Source organism: Lithobates pipiens, unplaced genomic scaffold, assembly GCF_037356315.1.
Source record: "Lithobates pipiens isolate NorthernLeopardFrog02 unplaced genomic scaffold, aLitPip1_a1.2 Scaffold_16, whole genome shotgun sequence".
In the NCBI taxonomy this organism is placed as follows: Eukaryota; Metazoa; Chordata; class Amphibia; order Anura; family Ranidae; genus Lithobates; species Lithobates pipiens.
Genome location: NW_027507748.1, coordinates 249017920 through 249040976, shown reverse-complemented (window position 1 = coordinate 249040976; position 23057 = coordinate 249017920). Strand labels below are relative to the sequence as shown.

The following is a 23057-nucleotide window of genomic DNA, read 5'->3' as shown; positions in this document are numbered from 1 at the left end:
TTACAAACATCTGGGAGGTTTTCTCTAACACTTCAAGAATTTATATTGTCATCTTTAGAATATTTACTTACACATAATTTCTTTATGTTTGATGGGGCCTATTACCTCCAGAGATGCGGGGCCTCCATGGGAGCGAAATTTTCACCCTCATTAGCCAACCTGTACATAGGTTGGTGGGAGAGGTCCCGCATCTTTGGACATGATAGCCCCCGCCGCAAAGATACCATATTTTTTGGGCGCTTCATAGACGATCTGTTATTTATTTCATCTGATGAGTGTGCCAGTTTGGAAAATTGGCTTACCTATTTCAATGACAACAATTTAAATTTACAATTTACTGGAGTCATGAGAATAAGCACCATAGAATTTTTAGATGTCAATCTGACTGGTTCAGAAGAAAACATAGTCTCTGGTCTACATAGAAAATCAATCGCAGGTAACACACTTTTAAGAGCAGACTCAGCCCATCCTGGTCATACTATCAGAGGGATACCATATGGACAATTTTTGAGGTTGAGGCGTTTATGCAGCACCCCAGAAATTTTTCAGCTGGAAGCCAAAGAGATGGCCAATAGATTCAAGGAAAGAGGATATACACCCGCCAATATACAAAAAGCCCTGGTTTCAGCTAGTACCATCCCAAGAGATACTTTGTTACAAAATAAACGTTCCTCCAGTAGAAATAGCAATAAAAGCAAATTTTCTTCTTTAGGGACAAACATCCCTGTGTTCTCCACATCTTATAGTTCAGAATTTAATGACGTGAGGAAAATAGTGACTAAATATCTCCCTATTTTATTTAGCGATTTTGCATACAATCAAATCCTTTCCAGAGGTATAAAAACGGTTTCTTGTAGAGCACCTACTTTAGGACATACCTTATCCCCCAGTTTATTTACAAGTAGCAAATCCGACCAACATTGGTTAAGATTTACAGGTAACTTTAAATGCGGTGGAACAGGTTGTGCTTACTGTTGCCATATTATGAGAGGTACACAGATTACTTCTTGTGTTAATAATAAAATTGCTGACATTAAATCTTTCATGAATTGCAACACTAAGAATTTAATTTATGTCATCACATGCAATCTTTGCCATATACAATATGTAGGACGCACCACACGCAGACTTAAAGAGCGCTTATATGATCATTTATATGACATTGAAAAGAACAAATCCACTAATGTGGCTAGACACTGGAACACTGTACATCAGAAGGATGTTTCAAATCTATTCATACAGGGGATTGAGAAGGTGGTGACCCCCAAGCGAGGAGGTGACAGATTTCTCATACTCTGTAAACGTGAGGTTTTCTGGATATTCTTTTTAGAAACCAGAATTCCGACAGGGTTAAACTTTGATTGCGATGTTTCATATTATTATGATTGAGAAATCTTTTGAAACACTGCAATTCCCCTTCAGGATTAAGATTACCCCAATTTAATGTTACCTTTTATGATATACTAGTGTTGCAGTTCTGTTTCTTATTTTCCATCAGCTTTTTCAGCCATCCCAAAATCTAACGTTATAATAGTCATAGGTTCATTCACAATAACACCCTCTACAAGCTTGTCACATGGGATCAAAATGATAACATCCATGTGAATGTCTAAAATTATACATGTGTGCGCTAGTCAGACACACCAAGTGGGTGGTAATTGACATCTCTTCCCCATATTTACTAAGATTATAGAGGGGGGTTTTTGTCTAGTTTGTGAATTTCACCCATATATAGATATTTTCAGATACAGTATATATTATATGGGTATAGTCTCATAGATATGGGACACACTCACTATTTTACATGTATGTGGTTTACTGATATAACCCAGATATTGGGGATTTTGTATATACCGCATTACACACTTTGCGGTTTATGCAATTTATTGATGCGGTTTATACACAGCACATTTCACATTTAACCATTGTACAGATCTGGAAATATTCTTTTTCCGCGACTATAGTCTTTTAACAAGTAAATCTTTATATATTTTTTCACTTTACATAATCTAGAGAGGTGTCATTTACATTAGGTTAAATAAATAATAATAAAAATAAGAAATAGAAATCAAGAGATCTCATAGCATTGTAGCGTGATCCCTTCTGCATATATATAGTCCACAAACCGTGTTCACATGAGTTTATACATATTGTGGTTATATATATCACCATTTTATCTTATGCGGAATTGATCATGTTCAATCACCCGTTATAGCCATTGCATCCTTGCCTCTATTCCATCATAGACTCTCTTATACTATTCACTCAGGTCATTGGTCTTCAAAGAAAAGGAGATGTTTCACAGCATTATAGTGAGATATTTCCTTTTCATATTACACAACCTATATAAAAATGTCTAAGTGACTTTATATACACTGCGATTACACACTATATATCACTATTCTATGTAGAACAGTTGGTGTCTGTACACTAGTTGCATTTATTGTATTACAGACATTTCTGCACGTCGCTGTATTGGTGTTTTTATATGGGCGACCCGTGTGAACAACATGAGTTAATTATAGTTTAGGAAGGAAGGGGTCAAAATGTTTGTTCCTTTTCTTGCCCATTAATCGTAATATCTATGGAATATTCAAGTAGATGGTTGATTGCCTAAAGCATACGCCTGATTTGGGTGCATTTACTGTTTTAGGCACTTGATTGAGGCGTCTAGGCTTATTCTAGTGTCCGTGAGGGTTCTAAAAGGTTTTTTGTTTTTCTTTTTTGTTTCTGTTTTTATTCAACTATTTTACATGTTATATTTGTATATTTGTGTGTTTTTGTAGTGGTAGTTGCAGGTACATACTTTATTTTATGCATTGATTGGTGTATTTACATTCATTTACACATCGATAAAAACACGAGATTGGTTGGTGTATGTACAACTTTAGAAATATTTGGCAATTGTGATCTGCTTCTGAATCTTGGATTTTCCATGCATGCATACTACTTGTCATCGAAATAAGTCCATCAATTGTATGGTTTCATATTGGTTCTTTCATTATTATTCCTTTCTTTTTTCACCAACAGTTCACATAAATATGGCCATCGATCTGATGTGATTTTGTTTAGTGCAGGTTCATCCCTGTCACTGTTATAACAGTTCATTCTCTAAATATTTGAGTTTATTTACATACATATAAACATTCAATACTGTTTTACTTTGAATCTTATGACATTTATTCATATTCTTTATCTATGCATTAAAAGGTTACTCTGCACTAGTGCACAATTACATGTATTATTATCACCTTTACACCAATATATTTATATACACACATTTATACACGCCTATATACATTTTTATTTTCACCTCTATATGTATGTATGTGTATATGTATGTATGTGTACGTATATATATATATATATATATATGTATGTGTATGTGTACGTATATATGTATGTGTATGTGTGTATGTGTATATATGTGTATGTGTATATATATATATATATATATATATATATATATATATATATATATATATATATATATATATATATATATATATATATATATATATATATATATATATATATATATATATATATATATATATATATATATATATATATTTTTTTTTTTTTTTTTTTTTTTTTTTTTACATATTTATACTTTTCATCTAATCACGTTTCAACACACAGACATGTTCACCTTTTTTCCTTTCCCAGTTATTTTCACCAACCAACAACTGGGTGTGGAATGCATGTGTGGAGAATCTATGATGATAGCCTTATCAGCTGTCATGGTTTTACCTCTGATTTCACTGTGGTGTGCTTATACATGAACAGTATATATTTGTTTGTTATTCAGAACATAAGCTAGCTATGAGTAAGCGCTGTTTGTAGCGTGAAACGCGTTAGCTATTTTATTCAAAAATCCTTTTTTGTTCCATTTTTGCTGTGACGTTTTGTTCAATGAAGTTTTGCACTTGCATTTTGAAGAAATAAAGGCATCTAATTTTTACACAATCCGAAGTGCGGCTATCCAGAGTTTCGTTCTGTTTCTACACACTAGGAGGTGAGATGTAAGGGTCTTATTGACCCCATATCTCACTGTAAAGAGGACCTGTCATGCCATATTCCTATTACAAGGGATGTTTACATTCCTTGTAATAGGAATAAAAAAGTGATCAAAAAATTTATTTTTGGGGAAAAAAAATGTCAAAATGTCAAAATGTTTAAAAGCGCCCCTGTCCCCATGCATGCAGAAGCGAACGCATACGTAAGTCCCGCCCACATATAAAAACGGTGTTCAAACCACACGTGAGGTATCGCTGTGAACGTTAGAGTGAGAGCAATAATTCTAGCCCTAGACCTCCTCTGTAACTCAAAACATATAATCAGTAAAAAAATTAAAGCGTTGCCTATGGGGATTTTTAAGTAGCGACGTTTGGCGCCATTCCATGAGCGTGTGCAATTTTGAAGAGTGACATGTTAGATATCTATTTACTCAGCATAACTTCATCTTTCACATTATGCAAAAACATTGGGCTAACTTTACTGTGTTTTTTTTTTTTTTTTTTTAAGCACAAAAAACAGTTTTTTTTCCAAAAAAAAGGCATTCGAAAAATTGCTGCTCAAATACCGTGCGAGATAAAAAGTTGCAACGACCACCATTGTATTCTCTAGGGTGTTTGCTAAAAATATATATATATATATATATATATATATATATATATATATATATATATATATATATATATATATATATATATATATATATATATATATATATATATATAATGTTTTGGGATTCTATGTAATTTTCTAGCAAATAAATGATGATTTTTACATGTAGGAGAGAAATGTCAGAATTGTCCTGGGTGCTCCAGAACGCCTGATGGCGCTCCCTGCATGTTGGGCCTCTGTATGTGGCCACGCTGTGTAAAAGTCTCACACGTGGTATCGCCGTACTCGGGAGTAATAGCAGAATGTGTTTTGGAGTGCAATTTGTGGTATGCATATGCTGTGTGTGAGAAACTGATATGACAATTTTGTGGAAAAAAAAATCTTGATTTTGCAAAGAATTGTGGGAAAAAATGACAACTTCAAAAAACTCATCATGCCTCTTACTAAATACCTTGGAATGTCTTCTTATAACTTTCACAAAAACCAAATAATATCCACCAATTTGTACTTATTTTTACCAAAGATATTTAGTAGTATAAATTTTGGCCAAAATTTATGAAGAAAAAAAATTACTAATCTGCTAAATTTTATAACAGAAACAAAGAAAAAATCATTTTTTTTTTTACAGAATTTTCTGTATTTTTTCTTTTATAGCACAAAAAATAAAAAAACCAGCGGTGATTAAATACCACCAAAAGAAAGCTCTATTTGTGTGAAAACTGGAGTTAGTACTTACCGGTAACTCCTTTTCCGGTGGTCTTCCAGGACAGCCCTTGAGAGATGGAGCTCCTCCCATCGACACAGGAAACACATTGCCACAGTTCAAAAGGCGGTCCCTCAGGTCCCTGGTCAGTCATTCACCAAGAACCGAAGGATGGAACTGAAAAACATATAAACCATAACAGGTAATAACATTAGTACATCACTACAATCAAATAAAGGGTGGGATCGTGCTGTCCTGGAAGACCACCGGAAAAGGAGTTACCGGTAAGTACTAACTCCAGTTTTCCCAAGTGTTCTTCCAGGACAGCCCTTGAGAGGATCCCCAAGTACTTACCAGATTAGGGGGGGACCACGGCCTGGAGGACTTTCCTCCCAAAGGCCTGATCCTGACTAGACATTAAGTCCAGTCGGTAATGCCTTGTAAAGGTGGAAAAGCTTGACCATGTGGCTGCTTTACATACCTGCTCCGGGGTGGCACCAGCTCTTTCTGCCCAGGATGCAGACAACGCTCTTGTTGAGTGAGCTTTAACACCCTCAGGAGGATCTCTATTCAAGGCCTTATACCCCTCTGTTATAGCTAGCCTAATCCATCTAGCTATGGTTACTTTTGAAGCTTTCTGTCCCCTACGCTGTCCGGAAAAAAGGACAAAAAGGGAGTCTGAGATTCTGAATGGATTTGTTATTTTAAGATATTCTAGAATACACCTCCTCACATCCAATAAATGAAAACGTTCCTCTTTCTCATTTGCTGCATTTTGACAAAATGAAGGGAGGACAATATCTTGGGACCTATGGAAACTAGATGCTACCTTTGGTAAGAACCCAGGGTCTGTCTTTAGAATGACTCTGTCTTCTAGGATCTGTAGGAATGGTTCCCTGATGGAAAGTGCTTGGATTTCACTGACCCTACGGGCTGAAGTGATTGCCACCAGGAGAACTGTCTTAAAGGTAATAAGCCTTAGGGAGGCCTCTGAGATAGGCTCAAAGGGTGACCCCAAGAAAGCTTTTAGCACAACTGCTAAATCCCAGGATGGGACTTTTGTGATTCTGACTGGCTTGCGTCTAGCGACTGCCTTACAGAATCTAGCGACAAAAGGATTTTCCTGTAAGCGTTCATCTAGGTATACACTTAAGGCAGCTATCTGTACTTTAATAGTACTTAGGGTTAAACCCTTGTTTACACCTTCCTGTAAAAACTGTAGAATATTAGCCGTATTTATGTCCCGGCCATTCAGCCAGCTATTGAATTTTTTCCAGACTTTTTTGTAAATAGCTCTCGTGACTGGTTTGCAACTCTGTAGTAAGGTCGCAATTACCTCGTCTGACAGGCCCTTACTCCTTAAGATTTCCTCCTCAGTAACCACGCTGACAGCTTCAGTGTGGCGACCTGCGGATGGTAAAGAGGTCCCTGCGACAGGAGGTCCTGTCTGTAGGGAAGTCTTAGAGGCGGACAGTCTGTCAATTGTAGCAACGTTGTGAACCACGGTCTCCTGGGCCAAAAAGGTGCTACTAGAATCAAACAGGTTTTTTCCTTGAGGAATCTTGCTAGGACCCTCGGAATGAGATGAAGAGGGGGAAATGCATACGCCAGACTGAAAGTCCATGGAGTTTGCAAGGCATCTACCGCCAGGGGTTGATCTCCTGGGTTTAGCGAGAAAAAATTGGGAACCTTTGCATTTTTCCTGCTCGCAAAAAGGTCTACCTCTGGTTCTCCCCAGTGAGCTGTTATGAGATTGAATGCCTCTGGGTGTAAGGACCATTCTTGGTTCGAAATCCTCTGTCGACTCAAGAAGTCCGCCTTGTTGTTCAACTCCCCTTTCAGGTGAACTGCAGAAATGGATTCCAGATTGGCTTCTGCCCACTGGAGAATGCGTCTGGCTACCAACATCAAACGAGGACTTCTGGTTCCTCCTTGTTTGTTTATGTATGCTACAGCCGTCGTATTGTCTGAACGGACTTGTAGATGGTGACCCTGTATTGCGGGGTGGAAAGCTAGAACAGCTCTCAGGATTGCTGTTAGTTCTTTCCAATTGGAAGAGAAACATTTCTCCTCCGGGGTCCACTTGTCCTGGACCCAGCTTGAGCCTAGGTGGGCTCCCCAGCCCCAACTGCTCGCATCCGTTGTTAGTGTTGAAGTGATAGGAAGGACCCAATGAACCCCTTTGTTTAGGTTCTCCCTGTCCTTCCACCACCAGAGGGAGCGTTTTACCCTTGAGGGGATCGATACCTCCTCCTCCAGATCTCTGCCTTTTAATTGTTCTAACAGAAAACCCTGAAGTTCTCTTTGATGGAACCTGGCCCATTGTACGGCTGGAATGGCTGCCGTCATAAGACCTAAGACCGACATTACTTCCCTCACCGTACACTTGGGGCTGCATTGAAGAAAAGATATTCTCTGCCACAGATTCAAAATCTTTTCTTCCGGCAGTATAATTTTCTGATCTACAGACTTGATCCAGTACCCCAGATACAGGATCTCCTGTGTTGGGGTTGTCTTTGATTTCTCCTGACTGACAATCCACCCTAATCGACTCAGACTGAGTTGAGTCAATTCTAGGTCCTGAGAAAGACGACTCTCTGAGTGGGCTGTTAGGAGCAGATCGTCTAGGTAGGGGATAATTGAGACTGATTGAAGCCTCAGAGGAACTAAAGCCTCTCCGAGAACCTTGGTAAAGATTCTCGGAGAGGATGATAGACCGAAGGGAAGTGCTCTGCACTGAAAGTGGTAAACCTTTGTGTCTATCTGCACTGCCATCCGAAGGAATTTCTGGCATTCCTCCCTTATTGGAATGTGCAGATAAGCATCCCTTAGGTCCAGGGTTGCCATAAATGTCTCTTTCTGCAGGAGATTCTTTATGGAATAAATGGACTCCATCCGAAATCTCTTGTAACGGATGGAGCGATTCAGTGGACGGAGGTTCATAATTAGTCTGAATCTCCCTGACGGTTTTCTTACCACAAAGATGTGCGAGTAAAAACCGTCCCCTTGTTCCTGAATAGGGACTGGTGTCAATACTTCTTGATCTACCATTTCCCCTATTAGTAAAGGTAAGGCCCTGGCCTTTTCTGAGTGACTTGGAAGCTTTGTCACCAGAAACTTGGAAGGAGGGTTGCTGTGAAATTCCAGCGCATGACCCCTTTTTATTATGTTTAAGACAAACTCGTTCGAGGTTGTCTCTTCCCATTGAGGAAGAAATTTGCTTAATCTTCCTCCCACAGGAACCCTGACGTCACTGGGGGTTGGGATCCTGATTGGGGCGGCTAAACAGTATGCCCCCTTTTCCTTTCCCTTTATGTCCCGACCAATGTTTTTTGGGGGTTGAACTCTTCTCTGATTTAGAGGGTTCCTTAAAGGGACGAAAAATTTTTCTTTGAAAATTTTTCTTTTTTGCAGGAAAGGTTTTCTTTTTGTCCGCCGTCCTTTCTAAGGCGGAGTCTAATTCAGGCCCGAAGACTAAGTCTCCTGTAAAAGGGACGCTGCACAGGCGGGTTTTAGACGCCGTGTCTCCCCCCCAGGTTTTCATCCATACTGACCTCCTTGCTGCCACTGAAAGTGCTGCAGATTTAGCCGTAAATTTAACGGAGTCCGTGGAGGCGTCAGAGATGAAACTGGTGGCCTTAAAAAGCATAGGGAAAGATTTCAAAAGCTCCCCCCTAGGAGTGCCTGCCTTTAAGTGTTCTTGTAGTTGCGATAACCAGAACTCCAGGTTTCTAGCTACACAGGAAGTGGCTAGAGCTGGTTTTAAGCCTGCCATAGAGGCATCCCAGGCCCTCTTTAAGACAATGTCTGTTCTCCTGTCCATGGGATCTTTCAGGTGGCCCATATCCTCAAAGGCCAGATCAGCCTGCTTTGAGATTTTGGACAGAGGGGCGTCTAGTTTTGGATTTTTATTCCAGACCGCCTCTGGGCTCTCATCAAAAGGGAACCTTCTCTTAAGGGATTTAGGAAAGAAAACCTTCTTGTCTGGTTCAGACCACTCCTTAAGGACAAGGTCAGAAAGCACCTTATGTATAGGAAAAACCCTTGCTTTCTTTTTCCCCAGAGCCTCATACATTTGATCATGTCTGGATAACTGAGTTTCTTCCTCCTCAATTTCCAGCGTATCATAGATAGCCCCCATTAGCTCATCTACTTCCTCGAGAGATAATCTATATTTTGAGGCTTTAGATGCTGCTTGATCCTCTTCCTGACCCGAGTCAGTGTCAGAGGATTCGGGGCTAATCAACGTGGGGCTAGGCTCCCTGACCATACGGGGCTCCCCTGAGCTGGGTGTTGTAAGGCATGGTGATGAGATTATAGTTGTTTTACTCGTGGAGGCAGCTGCAGCTGATCCCACGTCAGTGATTAACTCCCGGAGGGACTTAAAGGTCGACGCCATTTCCTCTTTAAAGGAGCCCAAAAACTTTGCTAAAGGGGAATCTGCCTCAGATTTAAGCAAGCTTGCAATGCATTGCTTGCATAGGGCTTTGTTAGAGCCAGAGGACAACCTATTCCCACAATAAGGACACTTTTTGCGGCCTGTCTTGTCTTCCCTTGGCATCTCTTTAGCCTGAAAATAAGAAGACAAAGGATTTCTTAGCGTCAGCACCATGTCCCTCTTAGAATCACCACTAACAAACAACCTCACTGTGAGTAAACCGCCACCGTGGGGTACTACAGGGCCCAGCCTACAAACACCACCACTCCACCAGAGTAATAGCATGCCCAGCAGCCTACCTGGGTTTGGCTGGTGCCTGTCTCCGCCGGAGTATCCTGGGGAATAGCCTCCATGGTCCCCCTCTGACGCTCCGAATCCCGCCGCTAATCCGGTATAGCTGGACGCTGGTCGGGCTTTACAGGCACAGCACTGGCTCTCCCTCTCCTCCTTGTACCCTTAGAGACCCGGAACCGGAAGTCTCGGCACGCAGTGATGACGCGGTTCCGCCGGAAGTGAACGCTCGGCGTCTCCGACCCCCTGCAACGAGGAGGGAAGATGGAAGGTTCCACTCACCACTCCTGGGGGAAACCGGCGTCATTCTGCCCCTGGCCACCTCGGCACTGGAAAGAGGAGGGTAACGGGTCTGCTCCGGTTCAGCTGGACGGTACCCGAGCCAAAGAAAAAAAAGGTATGGACCCAAACTGCAGCCATAAACCAGGACCCGGTCCCTTAGGCTTGCAGGTTCTCAGGCAGCCCCTGAGAGGGGCCTCCAGGTTCCTGGCAACATGTTCCTCCGACGGAGGAAACACAAATGACTGACCAGGGACCTGAGGGACCGCCTTTTGAACTGTGGCAATGTGTTTCCTGTGTCGATGGGAGGAGCTCCATCTCTCAAGGGCTGTCCTGGAAGAACACTTGGGAAAAAAAGGACAAAAATTTCATATAGGTCCATTGTTGCATGACTGAGTAATTGTCATTCAAAATGTAAGAGCACCGAAAGCTGAAAATTGGTCTGGTTATTAACGGTGTTTAAGTGCCCAGTGGTCAAGTGGTTAAAGACTGGTCACTTCCACCATGGCCTCAGTTTATAGTGTACCACCAGCCATGCTGAAATTAGATAGATAAGCAACAGAATATAGCAATAACACCATCATCATCGGTGCTGTCCTGAAAGACTCATAGAAATACCAAACTAAGGTTTTCTCACAGTCTTTCAGGACAGCACCTAGAGATAAGAGTACTTACACTAGGGTGGGACCACCACCTGTAGTCCTTTCCTGCCAAACAAATGCCCTGATGCTGAGAGGAAGTCCAACCTTTAGGGGTGGGTAAAGGTGGAAAAACTCCTCCACATAGCCACCTAGCAGATTCATCCCAGTGAAGCCCCCGCTTGTTCCGCCCTGGAAGTGTGGCCACTGCCTGGGTTTAAATGGTTATCTACCCCCGCAGGAGGATCTTATCTTACCTAAGCCTTGTAGGTTTCATTGATGGCCATTCGCAGCCATCTTCCTATAGTGTTCCTATAGGCACTGTACCCTTTACGAAGACCTGAAAATAATATGAAGAAAGGATTCAATCTTAGGAATTCTCTTGTGACCTCAAGATGTGCAATAGACATCTTCTTACATCCAGGCTATGAAAAGATCTTACCTTAGTGCCGGATGGTATAGGGCAAAAAGGTTGGAAAAACTTTTCGTGCGACCTGTGAAACCCAGGTTTTCTACCAAAGGTTTTATCTGTGTCAGTTCTTAGCACTACCCAATCCAGAAAGACAAAAAAAAAAAAAAAAACGTTCAATGATAGACAAAGCTTGCAGTTCGCTCACCCTCCTAGCGGACATAACCGCCGCTAATAATGCTAATTTTTAGCGACCAAAACTTGGTTGTCGCTTCTTTCAGAGGTTCAAAAGGGTGTTTTTGTCAAACCCTGTAATACCACTGATAAATCCCACTTGGGAAAAAAACTTAAAAAATGGTTCTTGCCTAGCTCTGGCCAATGCCTTAAAAAAAAAAAAAAATTTAAGATCAGCGGATCCTGAGATAACTGTCTCTCCAGGAATACCAATAAAGCCGCCACTTGGACCTTTAAAGTACTAGCCGCCAACTATTTCTCCAGTCCTTTATGGAGGAATTCAAGAACAGAAATAACTTCCTGTAGTGAAAAAACTTTAGTCGTACACCAGGAACTTCCATGTTTTAAAATGAATGGCTCTAGTGACCATTTTCTTGCTATTTAATAGTTTACTAGTTTGTTGGAAAAACCCTTTCTCTTTAGGATTTGCTCCTCAGTAGTCAGGCTGTCAATCTGAGATGCTGGACATTGGGATATTGAATGAGCACCTGAGTTAAAGTCTTTTCGCAATGGAAGGAGCCAGTGGGCTTCCACTGCCATCTTCTGCAAGGTTGAAAACCATGCCCCCTTGGGCAAAAACAGAGCCACTAAGATCATGCTTGTAGCCTCCTTTTGAAGCTTTTTAAGTACCAATGGGATAAACTGAAAAGGGGAAAAGCGTAGCACAAAGCAGGAGGTCCACTGCTGAGCTAGTGCGTCCAGGCCGTCCGTTTGATCTCGCTTCTTCAGGGAGAAATAAACCACCACCTTTTCCATTGGCCTGAGATACAAATAGAAAAATGGGGAACTCCGCAGATTGACCTATTAGCATCTGGAATACTTCTGTATTCAGACTCCACTCTGATTCTAGTACGTTTTCCCTGCTTAAGAAATCTGCTACTAGATATAGGTCACCCTTCAGGTGTACCGCCGTTAGGGATGCTAAGCTGCCTTGTGCCCAAAACAGAATCTGAAGAGGCGAGGACTGCAACACTTTGCTTCTCGTGCCTCCCTGTTTTGTTATGTAGGCCACTTCCGTGGCATTGGTCGGACAACACTTGAATGTGGTGGCCTTTGACCCAATCCTTGAAGGCCCACAGTCCCAGAATGGCTTTTAGTTCCCTCCAACTGGAGGATATCTAGGCCTCCATTTGTCCCTTGGGCCAGCTGTCTTTCCAGATGGACGCCCCAACCCCAAGAACGCACATCTGTTATCAACCTCTTGTCTACTGGCAATGTCCAGAGCAGACCTTTGAACAAGTTTGACTGTCTCCTCCATCATAACTTACTCTGAACCCAGGAGGGAATCTCGATACAACTTCACCAATGACCCCCCCCCCCCCCCCCCCCATAGGACCAATTCCTAGGGACGTTTCGTGGTCTCGGGAGTCGTAGTTATGTAAAACCGACTAGGTGGGGACTGAGGACTCTAGTCTGTAGTCCTCTGATATTGTCTTGAGGATAAACGGACTGGTTGTTGCTGTCTTTCACTGTGGGAAAAAGGACTGCAGCCTTCCTCCCACAGCCAGACTGTCATTGATTTTTAGTGGTTTGGTTAGGATGGAATAGCACCCCCGACTTGCGCGGCCCTCTCTGGGACCTCCAGGGTCTCTTGCATCCGTCTCCTTCGTGTATAGCAATTGGCGAAAATTTCTCTTAGCCTGAGGGGTTAACTTCTTTTTTAATGGGAAGGCCTTTTTTATCTGCCATCCTATCAAACACTGCTTCAAGATCCAAGCCAAACACTAAATCCCCTTTGAACGGAAGACCACATAACTTGGTCTTTGAGGCAGTATCTTCTGACCATGTTTTAACCCATAGTGCTCTACACGCCGAGTTTGTCAGGGCTAAGGATCTTGAAGACATCTTCGTAGATTCTGCAGGGGTGTCTGCCATGAACCCTCTTACTTTCTGTAATACTGGCAGTGTCCAACAGGTCTTTGCAGGAGGTTCCTGCTTCAATATAGCTTTTCAACTGCTCAAGCCAGTGCTCTAGGTTCCTGGCCCTCACAGTTGAAGCCACAGCTGGTTTTAAAATTGGCTAAGGTCGTATCCAAGGCTGTTTTCAACAGGGAATCTGCCCTTTTATTTGTGGCACCTTTCAGGACACCCACAGGGTGGATAAAATAAAATAAAAAAATAAAAATCGGGTATGATTTTTATCAAATTTATTTTAATAAAATGCTTTTTAAGTAAAAATCTAAAGAGTTTTCCATTTAATATACATTAATAATGGAGTTTATTCAGCACAAAATGGAGCTTGGTTATGTAGCATGAGGCTGTATATTCTGCAATATTAAATTTTTTGGTAAACTCATTCAATGAATCTAAGCTCTGCAAGCTGAGATGACATTTACTGCATTGAGGCATTCACACAATTTTACAGTTACCAAGTGATCAGACAAAGTTCAGAAATATTCCTTTATTAAAGTACTTGCCACCCACTTGAGTGGTATCATTCTATCTCTTATTCACCCAGACCAAACGGGATTCATTCCCGGGAAAAACATGGCCATGAATATCCGTCGCCTATATATGAACATTCAGGCCGGGCATGAGACAGTGGTGTCGAGGGCAGTGGTGTCACTAGACGCTGCTAAGGCTTTCGATTCCATTGAATGGAATTACCTTTGGGAGTGCTTAGGTAAATTTGGCTTTGGCCCCAATTTTGTTAAATGGATCACCCTTTTGTATTACCGCCCGATGGCTAGAGTTGCAGTTACTGGCTGGGTGTCGGATCCCTTCCCGAGAGACTCGAGATTATGTTCTACGCAACATCGAACCGTTGCTTCTTTATGTGAAAACAAGGACGCAGGCTTTGTCCGTCTCTCCATTGGGGTTATGGGACGGGTCAACCTTACTAAAAATGATTCTGCTGCCAAAACTCCTGTATGTACTCTGGCATTCCCCTGTTATGATCCCCCTGAAGTTCTTCAAAACACTAGACAGTATTCTAAACACCTTTATATGGGGCCCATCTAGGCATAAATTGGCGTGGAACATTCTCAAAAACCCGGCCTCTATGGGGGGGGTTGGCCCTCCCTGATTTTAGCACATATTACATTGCGGCGCAACTTTCTCATTTCTACCATCTGCACAAGTTAGACGGACACAGATATCAGGCCTTGGTGGGTAGGGGTGCTGAACTCCATACGCATACCCCCCTTAAAATGATTTTCTGTGGCAGTGGGGTGGGGGATGCCCGGGCCCGGATCCTACCACATCACCGGGGTATCTGGAGACTAGCCCTTAGATTAGTGGGAGCGGACTATTACCACTCACATACCCCGCTATGGCACAACCCCTTATTGCACGAGTTGAACCGTCTACCTGCTGCAGAATTGTTGGCCTCCAGGGGCGTTTCATAGTTTCATAGTTAGTAAGGTTAAACACCAGTCCATCCAGTTCAACCTAAGTGAGTGTCCCTGTACATTGCACACTCACATCGGTCCCTACCCTCAAGGAGCCCACAATCCAAGGTCCCCATTCATATACTAAGGCCAATTTTGGACAGAAGCCAATTAACCTACCTGCATGTCTTTGGACTGTGGGGGGAAACCGGAGTACCCGGAAGAAACCCACGCAGGCACAGGGAAAACACGCAAACTCCAGGCAGGTAGTGTCGTGGTTGGGATTCGAACCAGCAACCCTTCTTACTGCTAGGTGAGAGCGCTTACCACTACACCACTGTGTCGCCCTTATTTATCTACATCAAGTTTTGTCCCCTCTGGGAATTCGGGAGTTTCTTTCCCTGCAGGCGGAATTTGACATGTGCTCCGATCGCAGTTTGCTGAAGGCCTCCCAGGTGTACAACCACTAGCCTTATTAGATCCGATAGTGGGCGATGACCCGGTTAAATTAATCTCGACCCTGTATAATCTGCTGCGAGCCCGATCGGTGGCGCAAATCACCAAACGAGCTAAGATAAGGTGGGAAGAAGATTTGGGCCCCTTGGACGGGGAGGAATGGGACGACGCATTAGAGAATATTAAACAGGTATCACTTAGCCTACCTGACCGCTTAACACAGGTATACATTATACACAAGTTATATCTCACCCCTGTCAGAATCGCTAGATACCACCCTGATTACAACCCAGGATGTACCAGATGCTCCAGCCCTGAGGGTACGTTCTACCACTTAAAGTGGCAATGCCCAAGGATCCAGGAGTACTGGGGTCAGATTATTAAGTTTTTGCACGATCACATGGGCTCACCCCTACAACTGGATCCTAAAATCTATATACTCAACATACTTCCTGATACTAAATGTAGATAAATTCTTAGACACATTCTTGCGCTCAACACTATTCAGCGCAAGAAAGTTGGTGGCCAAACACTGGATGCATCCTGCTACACGCACCGCTCGTGAGTGGATAATAGATATTAATCACAAGTTACCCTATATTAAAATGGTCTATAGGCATCGTGGTTGCCCAGCCAAATATCACAAAGTCTGGGACAGATGGGCAGAGAGTTTGGAAACGTGTGTGGAGTAAATTGAGCAGGAGTTGTAGTCAAGTTTGTCAGATTTCTAATGTATGACCTGCTAATACCCTGCATTTATAGAGGGATCTATGTCTGTACCTATTGTATTGTTTTTCTTTTATTCAGTTCTTGAATAAACTTGTACTGTAAAAAAAAAAAAAAAAAAGGAAATATTCCTTTATTCCATTTTTTTTGCAAATCTATGTACACTAAAGACTCTATGATTTGATCGCTTCTGAGATTGCCGTTTTACTAACCCGACAGCCTAACCACCAGCAAGAACAAGTGCTTACTTTTAAAGAGCACCTGTCATTTCAGACCCTTATGGGCTCGACAAATCCCAGGCACTAGGTTGCCATTGCAACTAAAAATTGCCTGGGTTTTTGTCACTGACAGGTGCCTCTGCTACAGGGCCGGTTGTGGGGTCTTGGCCGGGAGAGTGGAGGCCCTCCAGACACAAAGCACTGTCTGGTAGTCGGGATGGAGCAGGAAGAGAGCGGCTCAGCAGCTACTGACATCCTCCTCCCTTCTCCACACACTGTTGGCAGAGCAGCGCTGCAGTGTGTGAAACTAAGTAGAGAGGAGCTGTCAAAATTGAGGCTGGATGTTGGGGTGGGCAGGGACCCAGCTATCCAAAATCAGCCAATCAGATGGGATCTGGGCGTGCCGATATATGTGGCTCCGCCCCCTTCTTAAACAGCCCAATCACTGGCTGGAGAGCTGCTGGGTCCCGCCCACCTGACATCACGCTGAATTTGTCAGCTGCTCCTCTCCATACAGTTTCACGCTCTGCAGCACTGCAGAGAGCATTCAGTTCCACAGTTACACGATTGGCTGTGAAACCTGCCATTGCAACCCAGTGCCACCTGCCAATTAGTGCCATCCAGTGCCACCTGCCAATTAGTGCCATCCAGTGCCACCTGCCAATGCCAGTTAGTGCCACCTGCCAATGCCAGTTAGTGCCACCTGCCAATGCCATCTGCCAGTACCAACCAGTGCCACCTTCCAGTGCCAGTTAGTGCCACCTGCCAGCGCCAACCACTGCAATCCAGTGCCACTTGCCAATTCGTGCCAACCTGTATACCATTTGCCAGTGCCACCTGCCAACCATTGCCACCTGCCAGCGCAAACCAGTGCCACCTGCAAGTGCCATCCAGTGCCACCTGCCAGTTAGTGCCACCTGCCAATATCAGTTAGTTCCAACCAGTGCCACCTGCCAGTGCTAACCATTGCCACCTGCCAGTGCCAAGCAGTACCATCCGGTGCCACCTGACAGTGTCAATTAGTGGCACCTGCCAATGCCAATTAGTGCCAATGCCATCTGCTAGTGCCAACTGCCAGTGTCACCTGTCAGTGCTGACCATCGGTGCCAACTCAATGCCACCCCATCAGTGCAGCCCATCAGAGCACATCAGTGAAGGAGAAAACATATTTGCAAAATCTTATAACAAAAACAAAAGTTTTTTTTTTGTTTTTTGTTTTTATATTTCTTATATAATCCTTTTTTCTCTAGGCATCAGGCATGAGCAATTATTTTTGCCCGATGCCCCAGACATGCAGTTCTGGTTGCTGAGCAGAGGATTTAAATAACTGGCTCCTAACTTTTTCAGCTGGCTCCTAGATTCTAACCAAATTTGTCAAGCCATGCTTTATTGCAGCACCTGTTAGCGGGAATTCCACTCACCTGCTGCAGCCACATCCTTCACCTTGTGTCACTGTCGCATCACCAGCCTTACTATTAAAGTGAATGGGACTGTCGGTAAGTCAACAGCGGGTGAGAGGAGCCGCTATGGGACAGAGATGACAGTTTCTCTTTAAAAATATTTTTTTAACCAAGTTGATTTAAATCAAATCCACTCTGGACACCCATATCTTCAAATGACAGGTCTGTATACCATGACACCTCTCTCTTCACGGTTTCCAACAGAAATTTATGAACTGGGAATACACAAGGTTTAACTTCCCCCCCCCAGCCCTGAAACATTTTGTCATGTAAAGATAACTGGGCTTTGCTCAAAGTCGTATAGAGGGTCTTTAATGGATCAACCACCTTCTAGAGATAATCTGTAGTGTAAAGAAAAAGCTTCTTTTTCCAGGTCATCTTCTTCCTCAGAACCTAGAGAAATACTTCCCCCCTTCATCCTTTGAATCGCTGACCCCTCTGGGTGCAGAAATATTTAGATGAGAACAGGATGGCTAACAACCCTCTACTGTTAGGCTGTGGAACCTGGGCCTTTGTCCATATAAGAACAGAAAGTTTCAAACATGTCCAGGAACAGCCGAGTAGTTCTCCAGGCTGGGTAGCGGATGTAGCTGAGGACATCTCTTCAACTAAATCCGCTATACAGGTCCTGCATAACACTTTGGTCCAAGACTCCCCAAGCGTGTTTTTGCAAGACTCCATTTTCACTTAAGGAGAGGGGAGGAATGTAGAGGTCGACCGATATGGGTTTTTCTCTGGCCAATGCCGATATTTCGAAATCGCAGCAGCCGGTGGCCAATATATGATGCCGATTTTTTTCCCTTCATCTCATAAAATCTAAGTTAGACACCTTTCCCACTGGGGCGTTTTTCAGGCGCTTTTGGGCTAAAAATAGTGCCTGTAAATTGCCTTCAAAACGGCTTCCCTGCATTCTGTGCGAAAGCTCGATTGCTTTCACACTGAGGCGATGCGCTGGCAGGGTGTTCCTTGGAGCGGTGTATACCGCTCCTCCACCACTCCTGCCCACTGAAATGAATGGGCACCGCTGCTGAAGCGCCTGCAATGTGATTTGGCAGCAGCGCTTCACAGGTGCATTTAACCCCTTCCTTGGCCACTAGCTGGGTTATAAGTGCCCCACCTAAAAAAAAAAAAAAAAAAAAAAAACAGTAGAAACACGACAGAAGCACATCCAGGGGTCAAGGCTACCAGACTAGCTGTGGTAGTTGGCTTCAAAATCTAATGAAGGCAAATGCCACACAAAATAGGGGGAGCCTTCCAGCATAAATGTACAGAGCATAGGTAAACCTAGTCTGAGCATCAGAGTAGCAAAACAAACATTGCTGTGTGTATTCCTGGAGGGTCTGGAAACACAAAACAACGGAGGTACAAGGGAGGGGAGAGAACTTTTAAACCTTTTCTGACTTGTGCTTCCTGTAGAGGGCAGAGCCAATCATCTCTTCCAAGTAAGCCGTCCTGGAAGATGAAGGGGGAAAATGCATTTAGCTCCTTGCCAAAAAAAAAAGTACATGAGCATCTCAGGTGAATTCGTCATGTTTAGGGGAGACGATTCAAGCTATTGGGCTGCCTTATACGATTGCATAGGTGAGAATATGGTCTTAAAGCAGAACTCTCTTATCCTTCATAGCCAAAGAAGCTGCCATCTTTGCCTCTGATCTGCAGCTGCTATTGTTTTGTACATATACTTATTCATGGCAAGCCTTGAATATAAAGTTTTTTCTGGAAATCGTTAAATCAATGGGCTTAGTTCTGCTTTAATGCATGGCCAGTGTGAATGATCCTTTATTCTTAGACAGCAAATTGACCACGAGGTAAAATGCAGCGTTTTAGGATGAAGGCATCTATCAGTGTGAATTCCGCTCAATGGCACGATGCATTGTGCTTCAGTGTGGTAACATTTTGAAAAAAAAAAAAATGCAGACATGCTGCTTTTTTTCCTACACTGCACATCACACAAAAACATTCAAAGGCAGGTCACCACACACAGTGTGAATGTGCCATTACTGTGTTCATTTTGAGACCTTTCACACTGCCTACATGCTATGCCCTCCTTTATAGCCTGCAGACAGCTATGAGTTTTGGACTGCAGTGAGTCACATTAGGAGGGCGTTTCAGCATTCACAGTTTACTTTTCTTTATGCTTATTTGAAGTGCACAAAGTGACACTTCATTCATGTCTCCACATAGCAACATGCAGTGTTTACCTGTGCACTGCTGTAAAATGCAGTATTTCTGTATTTTACCATGGCTAAATGCACAGCAACCCCAGGTTGCAGTGTGTATGGAGCACATAAAAAAACAACTGTTTGCTATGTGCCCTAGTGGTGACTGGTGTTTTTCTGCACTGCCAGTCACCGCACTGTGTGAACAAGCCCTAAAGCTAGGTTCAAACTCACATAGCCAGCATTGGCTCGGGCATGACAGGCCAATCATTTGAATGGGCTGCCATGGCCCCATGAACTGCAGGAAAGCGTTCCCTGCAATAGTTTGGAAATCGCAGCCCGCACAGGAACCAAAAGTACAGCGCAGTTCCCAGTACAGGTGCAATTTCCAGTGTAGACAGCGTATGATTAGGATTACAGGTTTTACTGAGTGGGTAGGTGCAGCTGCAGGGAATTTGTGTGGATCCCGCAGCAGCACCCACCTGCACAGGTGTGAACATAGCCTAAAGCCTAGTACACACTAATAGATTTTATTGTTTAACACGGAAGGGCTGACCAAAATAAAACATTTTTATAAGTTAACAGTTCGGGAGGAGCCGCTGTACTAACTACCCAATGTTAGTACAATTATCTCCCCTACTGTGCTATTGTGTTTTGAAAGAAGAGACAACCAATGGCTGAGAGTACTGATCGGCAGATCATTTCTGGTCATGCTCTTTCAACAGAAGCCGGCCTGACTTCAGTATATACGGTCTGAATGTCGGGCGACATTTGGCCCATGTGTACTATGCTTAAGGGCAGGATCAAACTTGTGAGGAGAGCTGCATTTTTCTGCATAAAAAAAAAAAGCAGCTCTCCCCAAGGGAACACAGAAAACAATGGTTTTTAATCTGTTCAGGTCACACTTCAACACAGTTGTCAGCTGTGGGTGCAGAGATCTGCAAAAAAATAAAAATAAAAAATAACTGGCAGATAAATGACCTGTACAGAGACAGCTTCCTGAAAATGAACATAAAAAACATGCAGCATTTAAAACCTAAGTGAAAGCATTTATCTGCATTTTTATGTGCGCACACAAGTGTGAACCTGCCCTTACATGCTCACTGTCATAAAATTTGGGATCCTTCGGGGCTGGTTCACACTTCAGTGAAGAGCTGCATTTTCCCACAATTCTCTTCAAGGGCAGAAAGAAAACAGTGGTTTTCCCATGACCCGTTCTCACTTTCTTACAGCTGTCCACATTTTTTTAGCACGTATGACACTGCGTTTTTTGCACAGCAGCTGAGCTGCCATGCATACAGATAAATGGAATGTGACATTGAATTAAAATTTAGGAAAAAAAAAAGGGGGGGGAGGAAACCGTGCCTTACTTTTAAAAACACAAGGCACTGCGCTTCTCCCCCAATGTCCCTTTTGCCAGCAGCTGTGATAACTACCCAAAGAGAAAAACTGATTTTTTTTTATCCGTGGGTAGTGTGAATCTGCCCTTAAACAAGCTTTGAAATTTTAGATACCATGGATGTCCAGGAAAGTGCTCTAGCATCAAAGCGGAGTTCCGCCCCCCTCCTCCAAAAATTAAAAGCCAGCAACTACACACAATGTAGCAGTTGACCTTTAACATTAGGAAACGTACCTGTTCTGGGGCCCAGCAACGTCGGCATCACAGCTGTATCCATCACCTGTTGGGTGCTGCCACCACCATTGTCAATAAGGGAACCTGGCAACAAAGCACTGCAGCTTTATGGCCGAGTCCCTACTGCGCATGCACGAAGCACGCTCTTGCTGGCCCAGCAGCAGGGAAAGGAGGAAGAGGAGGGAGTGCGACCTCTGCTGTACCTCGCCACACGAAGTCTGGCAAGAGTGGGGACCTGTCAAACACAGGTACCCGCTCCCCCCTGAAAGGTGCAAAATGCGGCACCGTGGGGGGGGGGGGGGGGGTGACAGATGAGCAGAAGTTTGACTTTTTGGTGGAATTACGCTTTAAGATGCATGACTGGTGCATTTTTGATGCATTTGTATTACATTAAATAACACTTTCCAGATGCCTGCTCTGTGTTAGTGTCCTATTGTATGGATTCATGTTCTATCATCTCGGCTAGTAACAGTTTCATCTGAAACACACTGTAAACACCACAAGGGCTTCTGTGGCATGTCTGCCGTGTATTTACATTGACACGAATGGGTCCATTTGGGTAGCAAGGAAGCCAGCTGAAGATTACACGCCAGATTCATTTTGACGCAATGCAAACACAAGCATGTGAACACCATCCGCTGCAATGCAAAGAAATGAGCACTGACAGTTCACGAGGCTTCACAAACCACACCTGCCTTGGACACTACTAGTGTAACTCTAGCTTTATGCTGGTTGTGGTGAACAGAACGCCCTGTCACAGCACACACCTGCGCTCACATGGTAAAGAAAACCACGTGCTGGTAAGCAATACCGACAATTTCACTTTACGACTTTCTTCAAATCTTTCTGACCCAGCAGCCACTATTCACCTTTTCTCGCAATCAGCCCAGGTTTTACAAGTCAGATTCACATCCCAGGTCAAAGTTTAAATATCATGTTTGGTCTTACCCTAAACGTGTCCAACAACATCCCCTAACCACCGCATTATTCCACTGACGCCTCTTCCCTCAACTAGAGATGCCTGAACCACACGGGCCGGAACATTACCACCGTCCTGTGTACTTCCGCCCGTAAAGGGGAAACGTTCAAACCAACCGTTACACACTGGGCGGGGATAAGCAAGGGGGTCGGGCTGCAAAATGGAGCTCCACTGATGACAGGAAGCATGTGTCCTCCACTTCTTTTTTTTTTTTTTTTTTTTTACTGAACTTTATTGTAAAACTCTGCAGTTGGAGCTCCGCTGTCACAAGAAACATATGAACTCCACACTTTTTTATTTTTAAATTAATTTTAATGTAACAAACAACAAATAGACAATATTACAGGAAGTGGAGTCTTGAACTGGAGCCTGGGATTTGCACAAATACAAGATATTTTTGGGAGGTTTTGTAAACTGGATTTGTTTGTAAAATCAATTGTTTAACCACTTCAGCCCTGGAAGGATTTGCCCCTTAA

General features: G+C 43.3%; 1 protein-coding gene across 3 annotated transcripts in view; it reads right to left on the bottom strand.

Moving 5' to 3' along the window:
- MDM4 (MDM4 regulator of p53) overlaps positions 1-22710 on the bottom strand; it is a 207819-nt gene extending 185109 nt beyond the window's left edge. For 2 of the 3 annotated variants that reach the window (XM_077481257.1, XM_077481259.1), the window contains exon 1: positions 22551-22710. In XM_077481257.1, the coding sequence (XP_077337383.1) occupies positions 22551-22571 (21 nt within the window). In that variant the 5' untranslated portion in view covers positions 22572-22710. Of the gene's footprint in view, positions 1-11235; positions 11319-22550 lie in introns of all 3 variants that reach the window. The other variant, XM_077481258.1, reaches the window with a different exon arrangement.
- Positions 22711-23057: the final 347 nt, after the last annotated feature.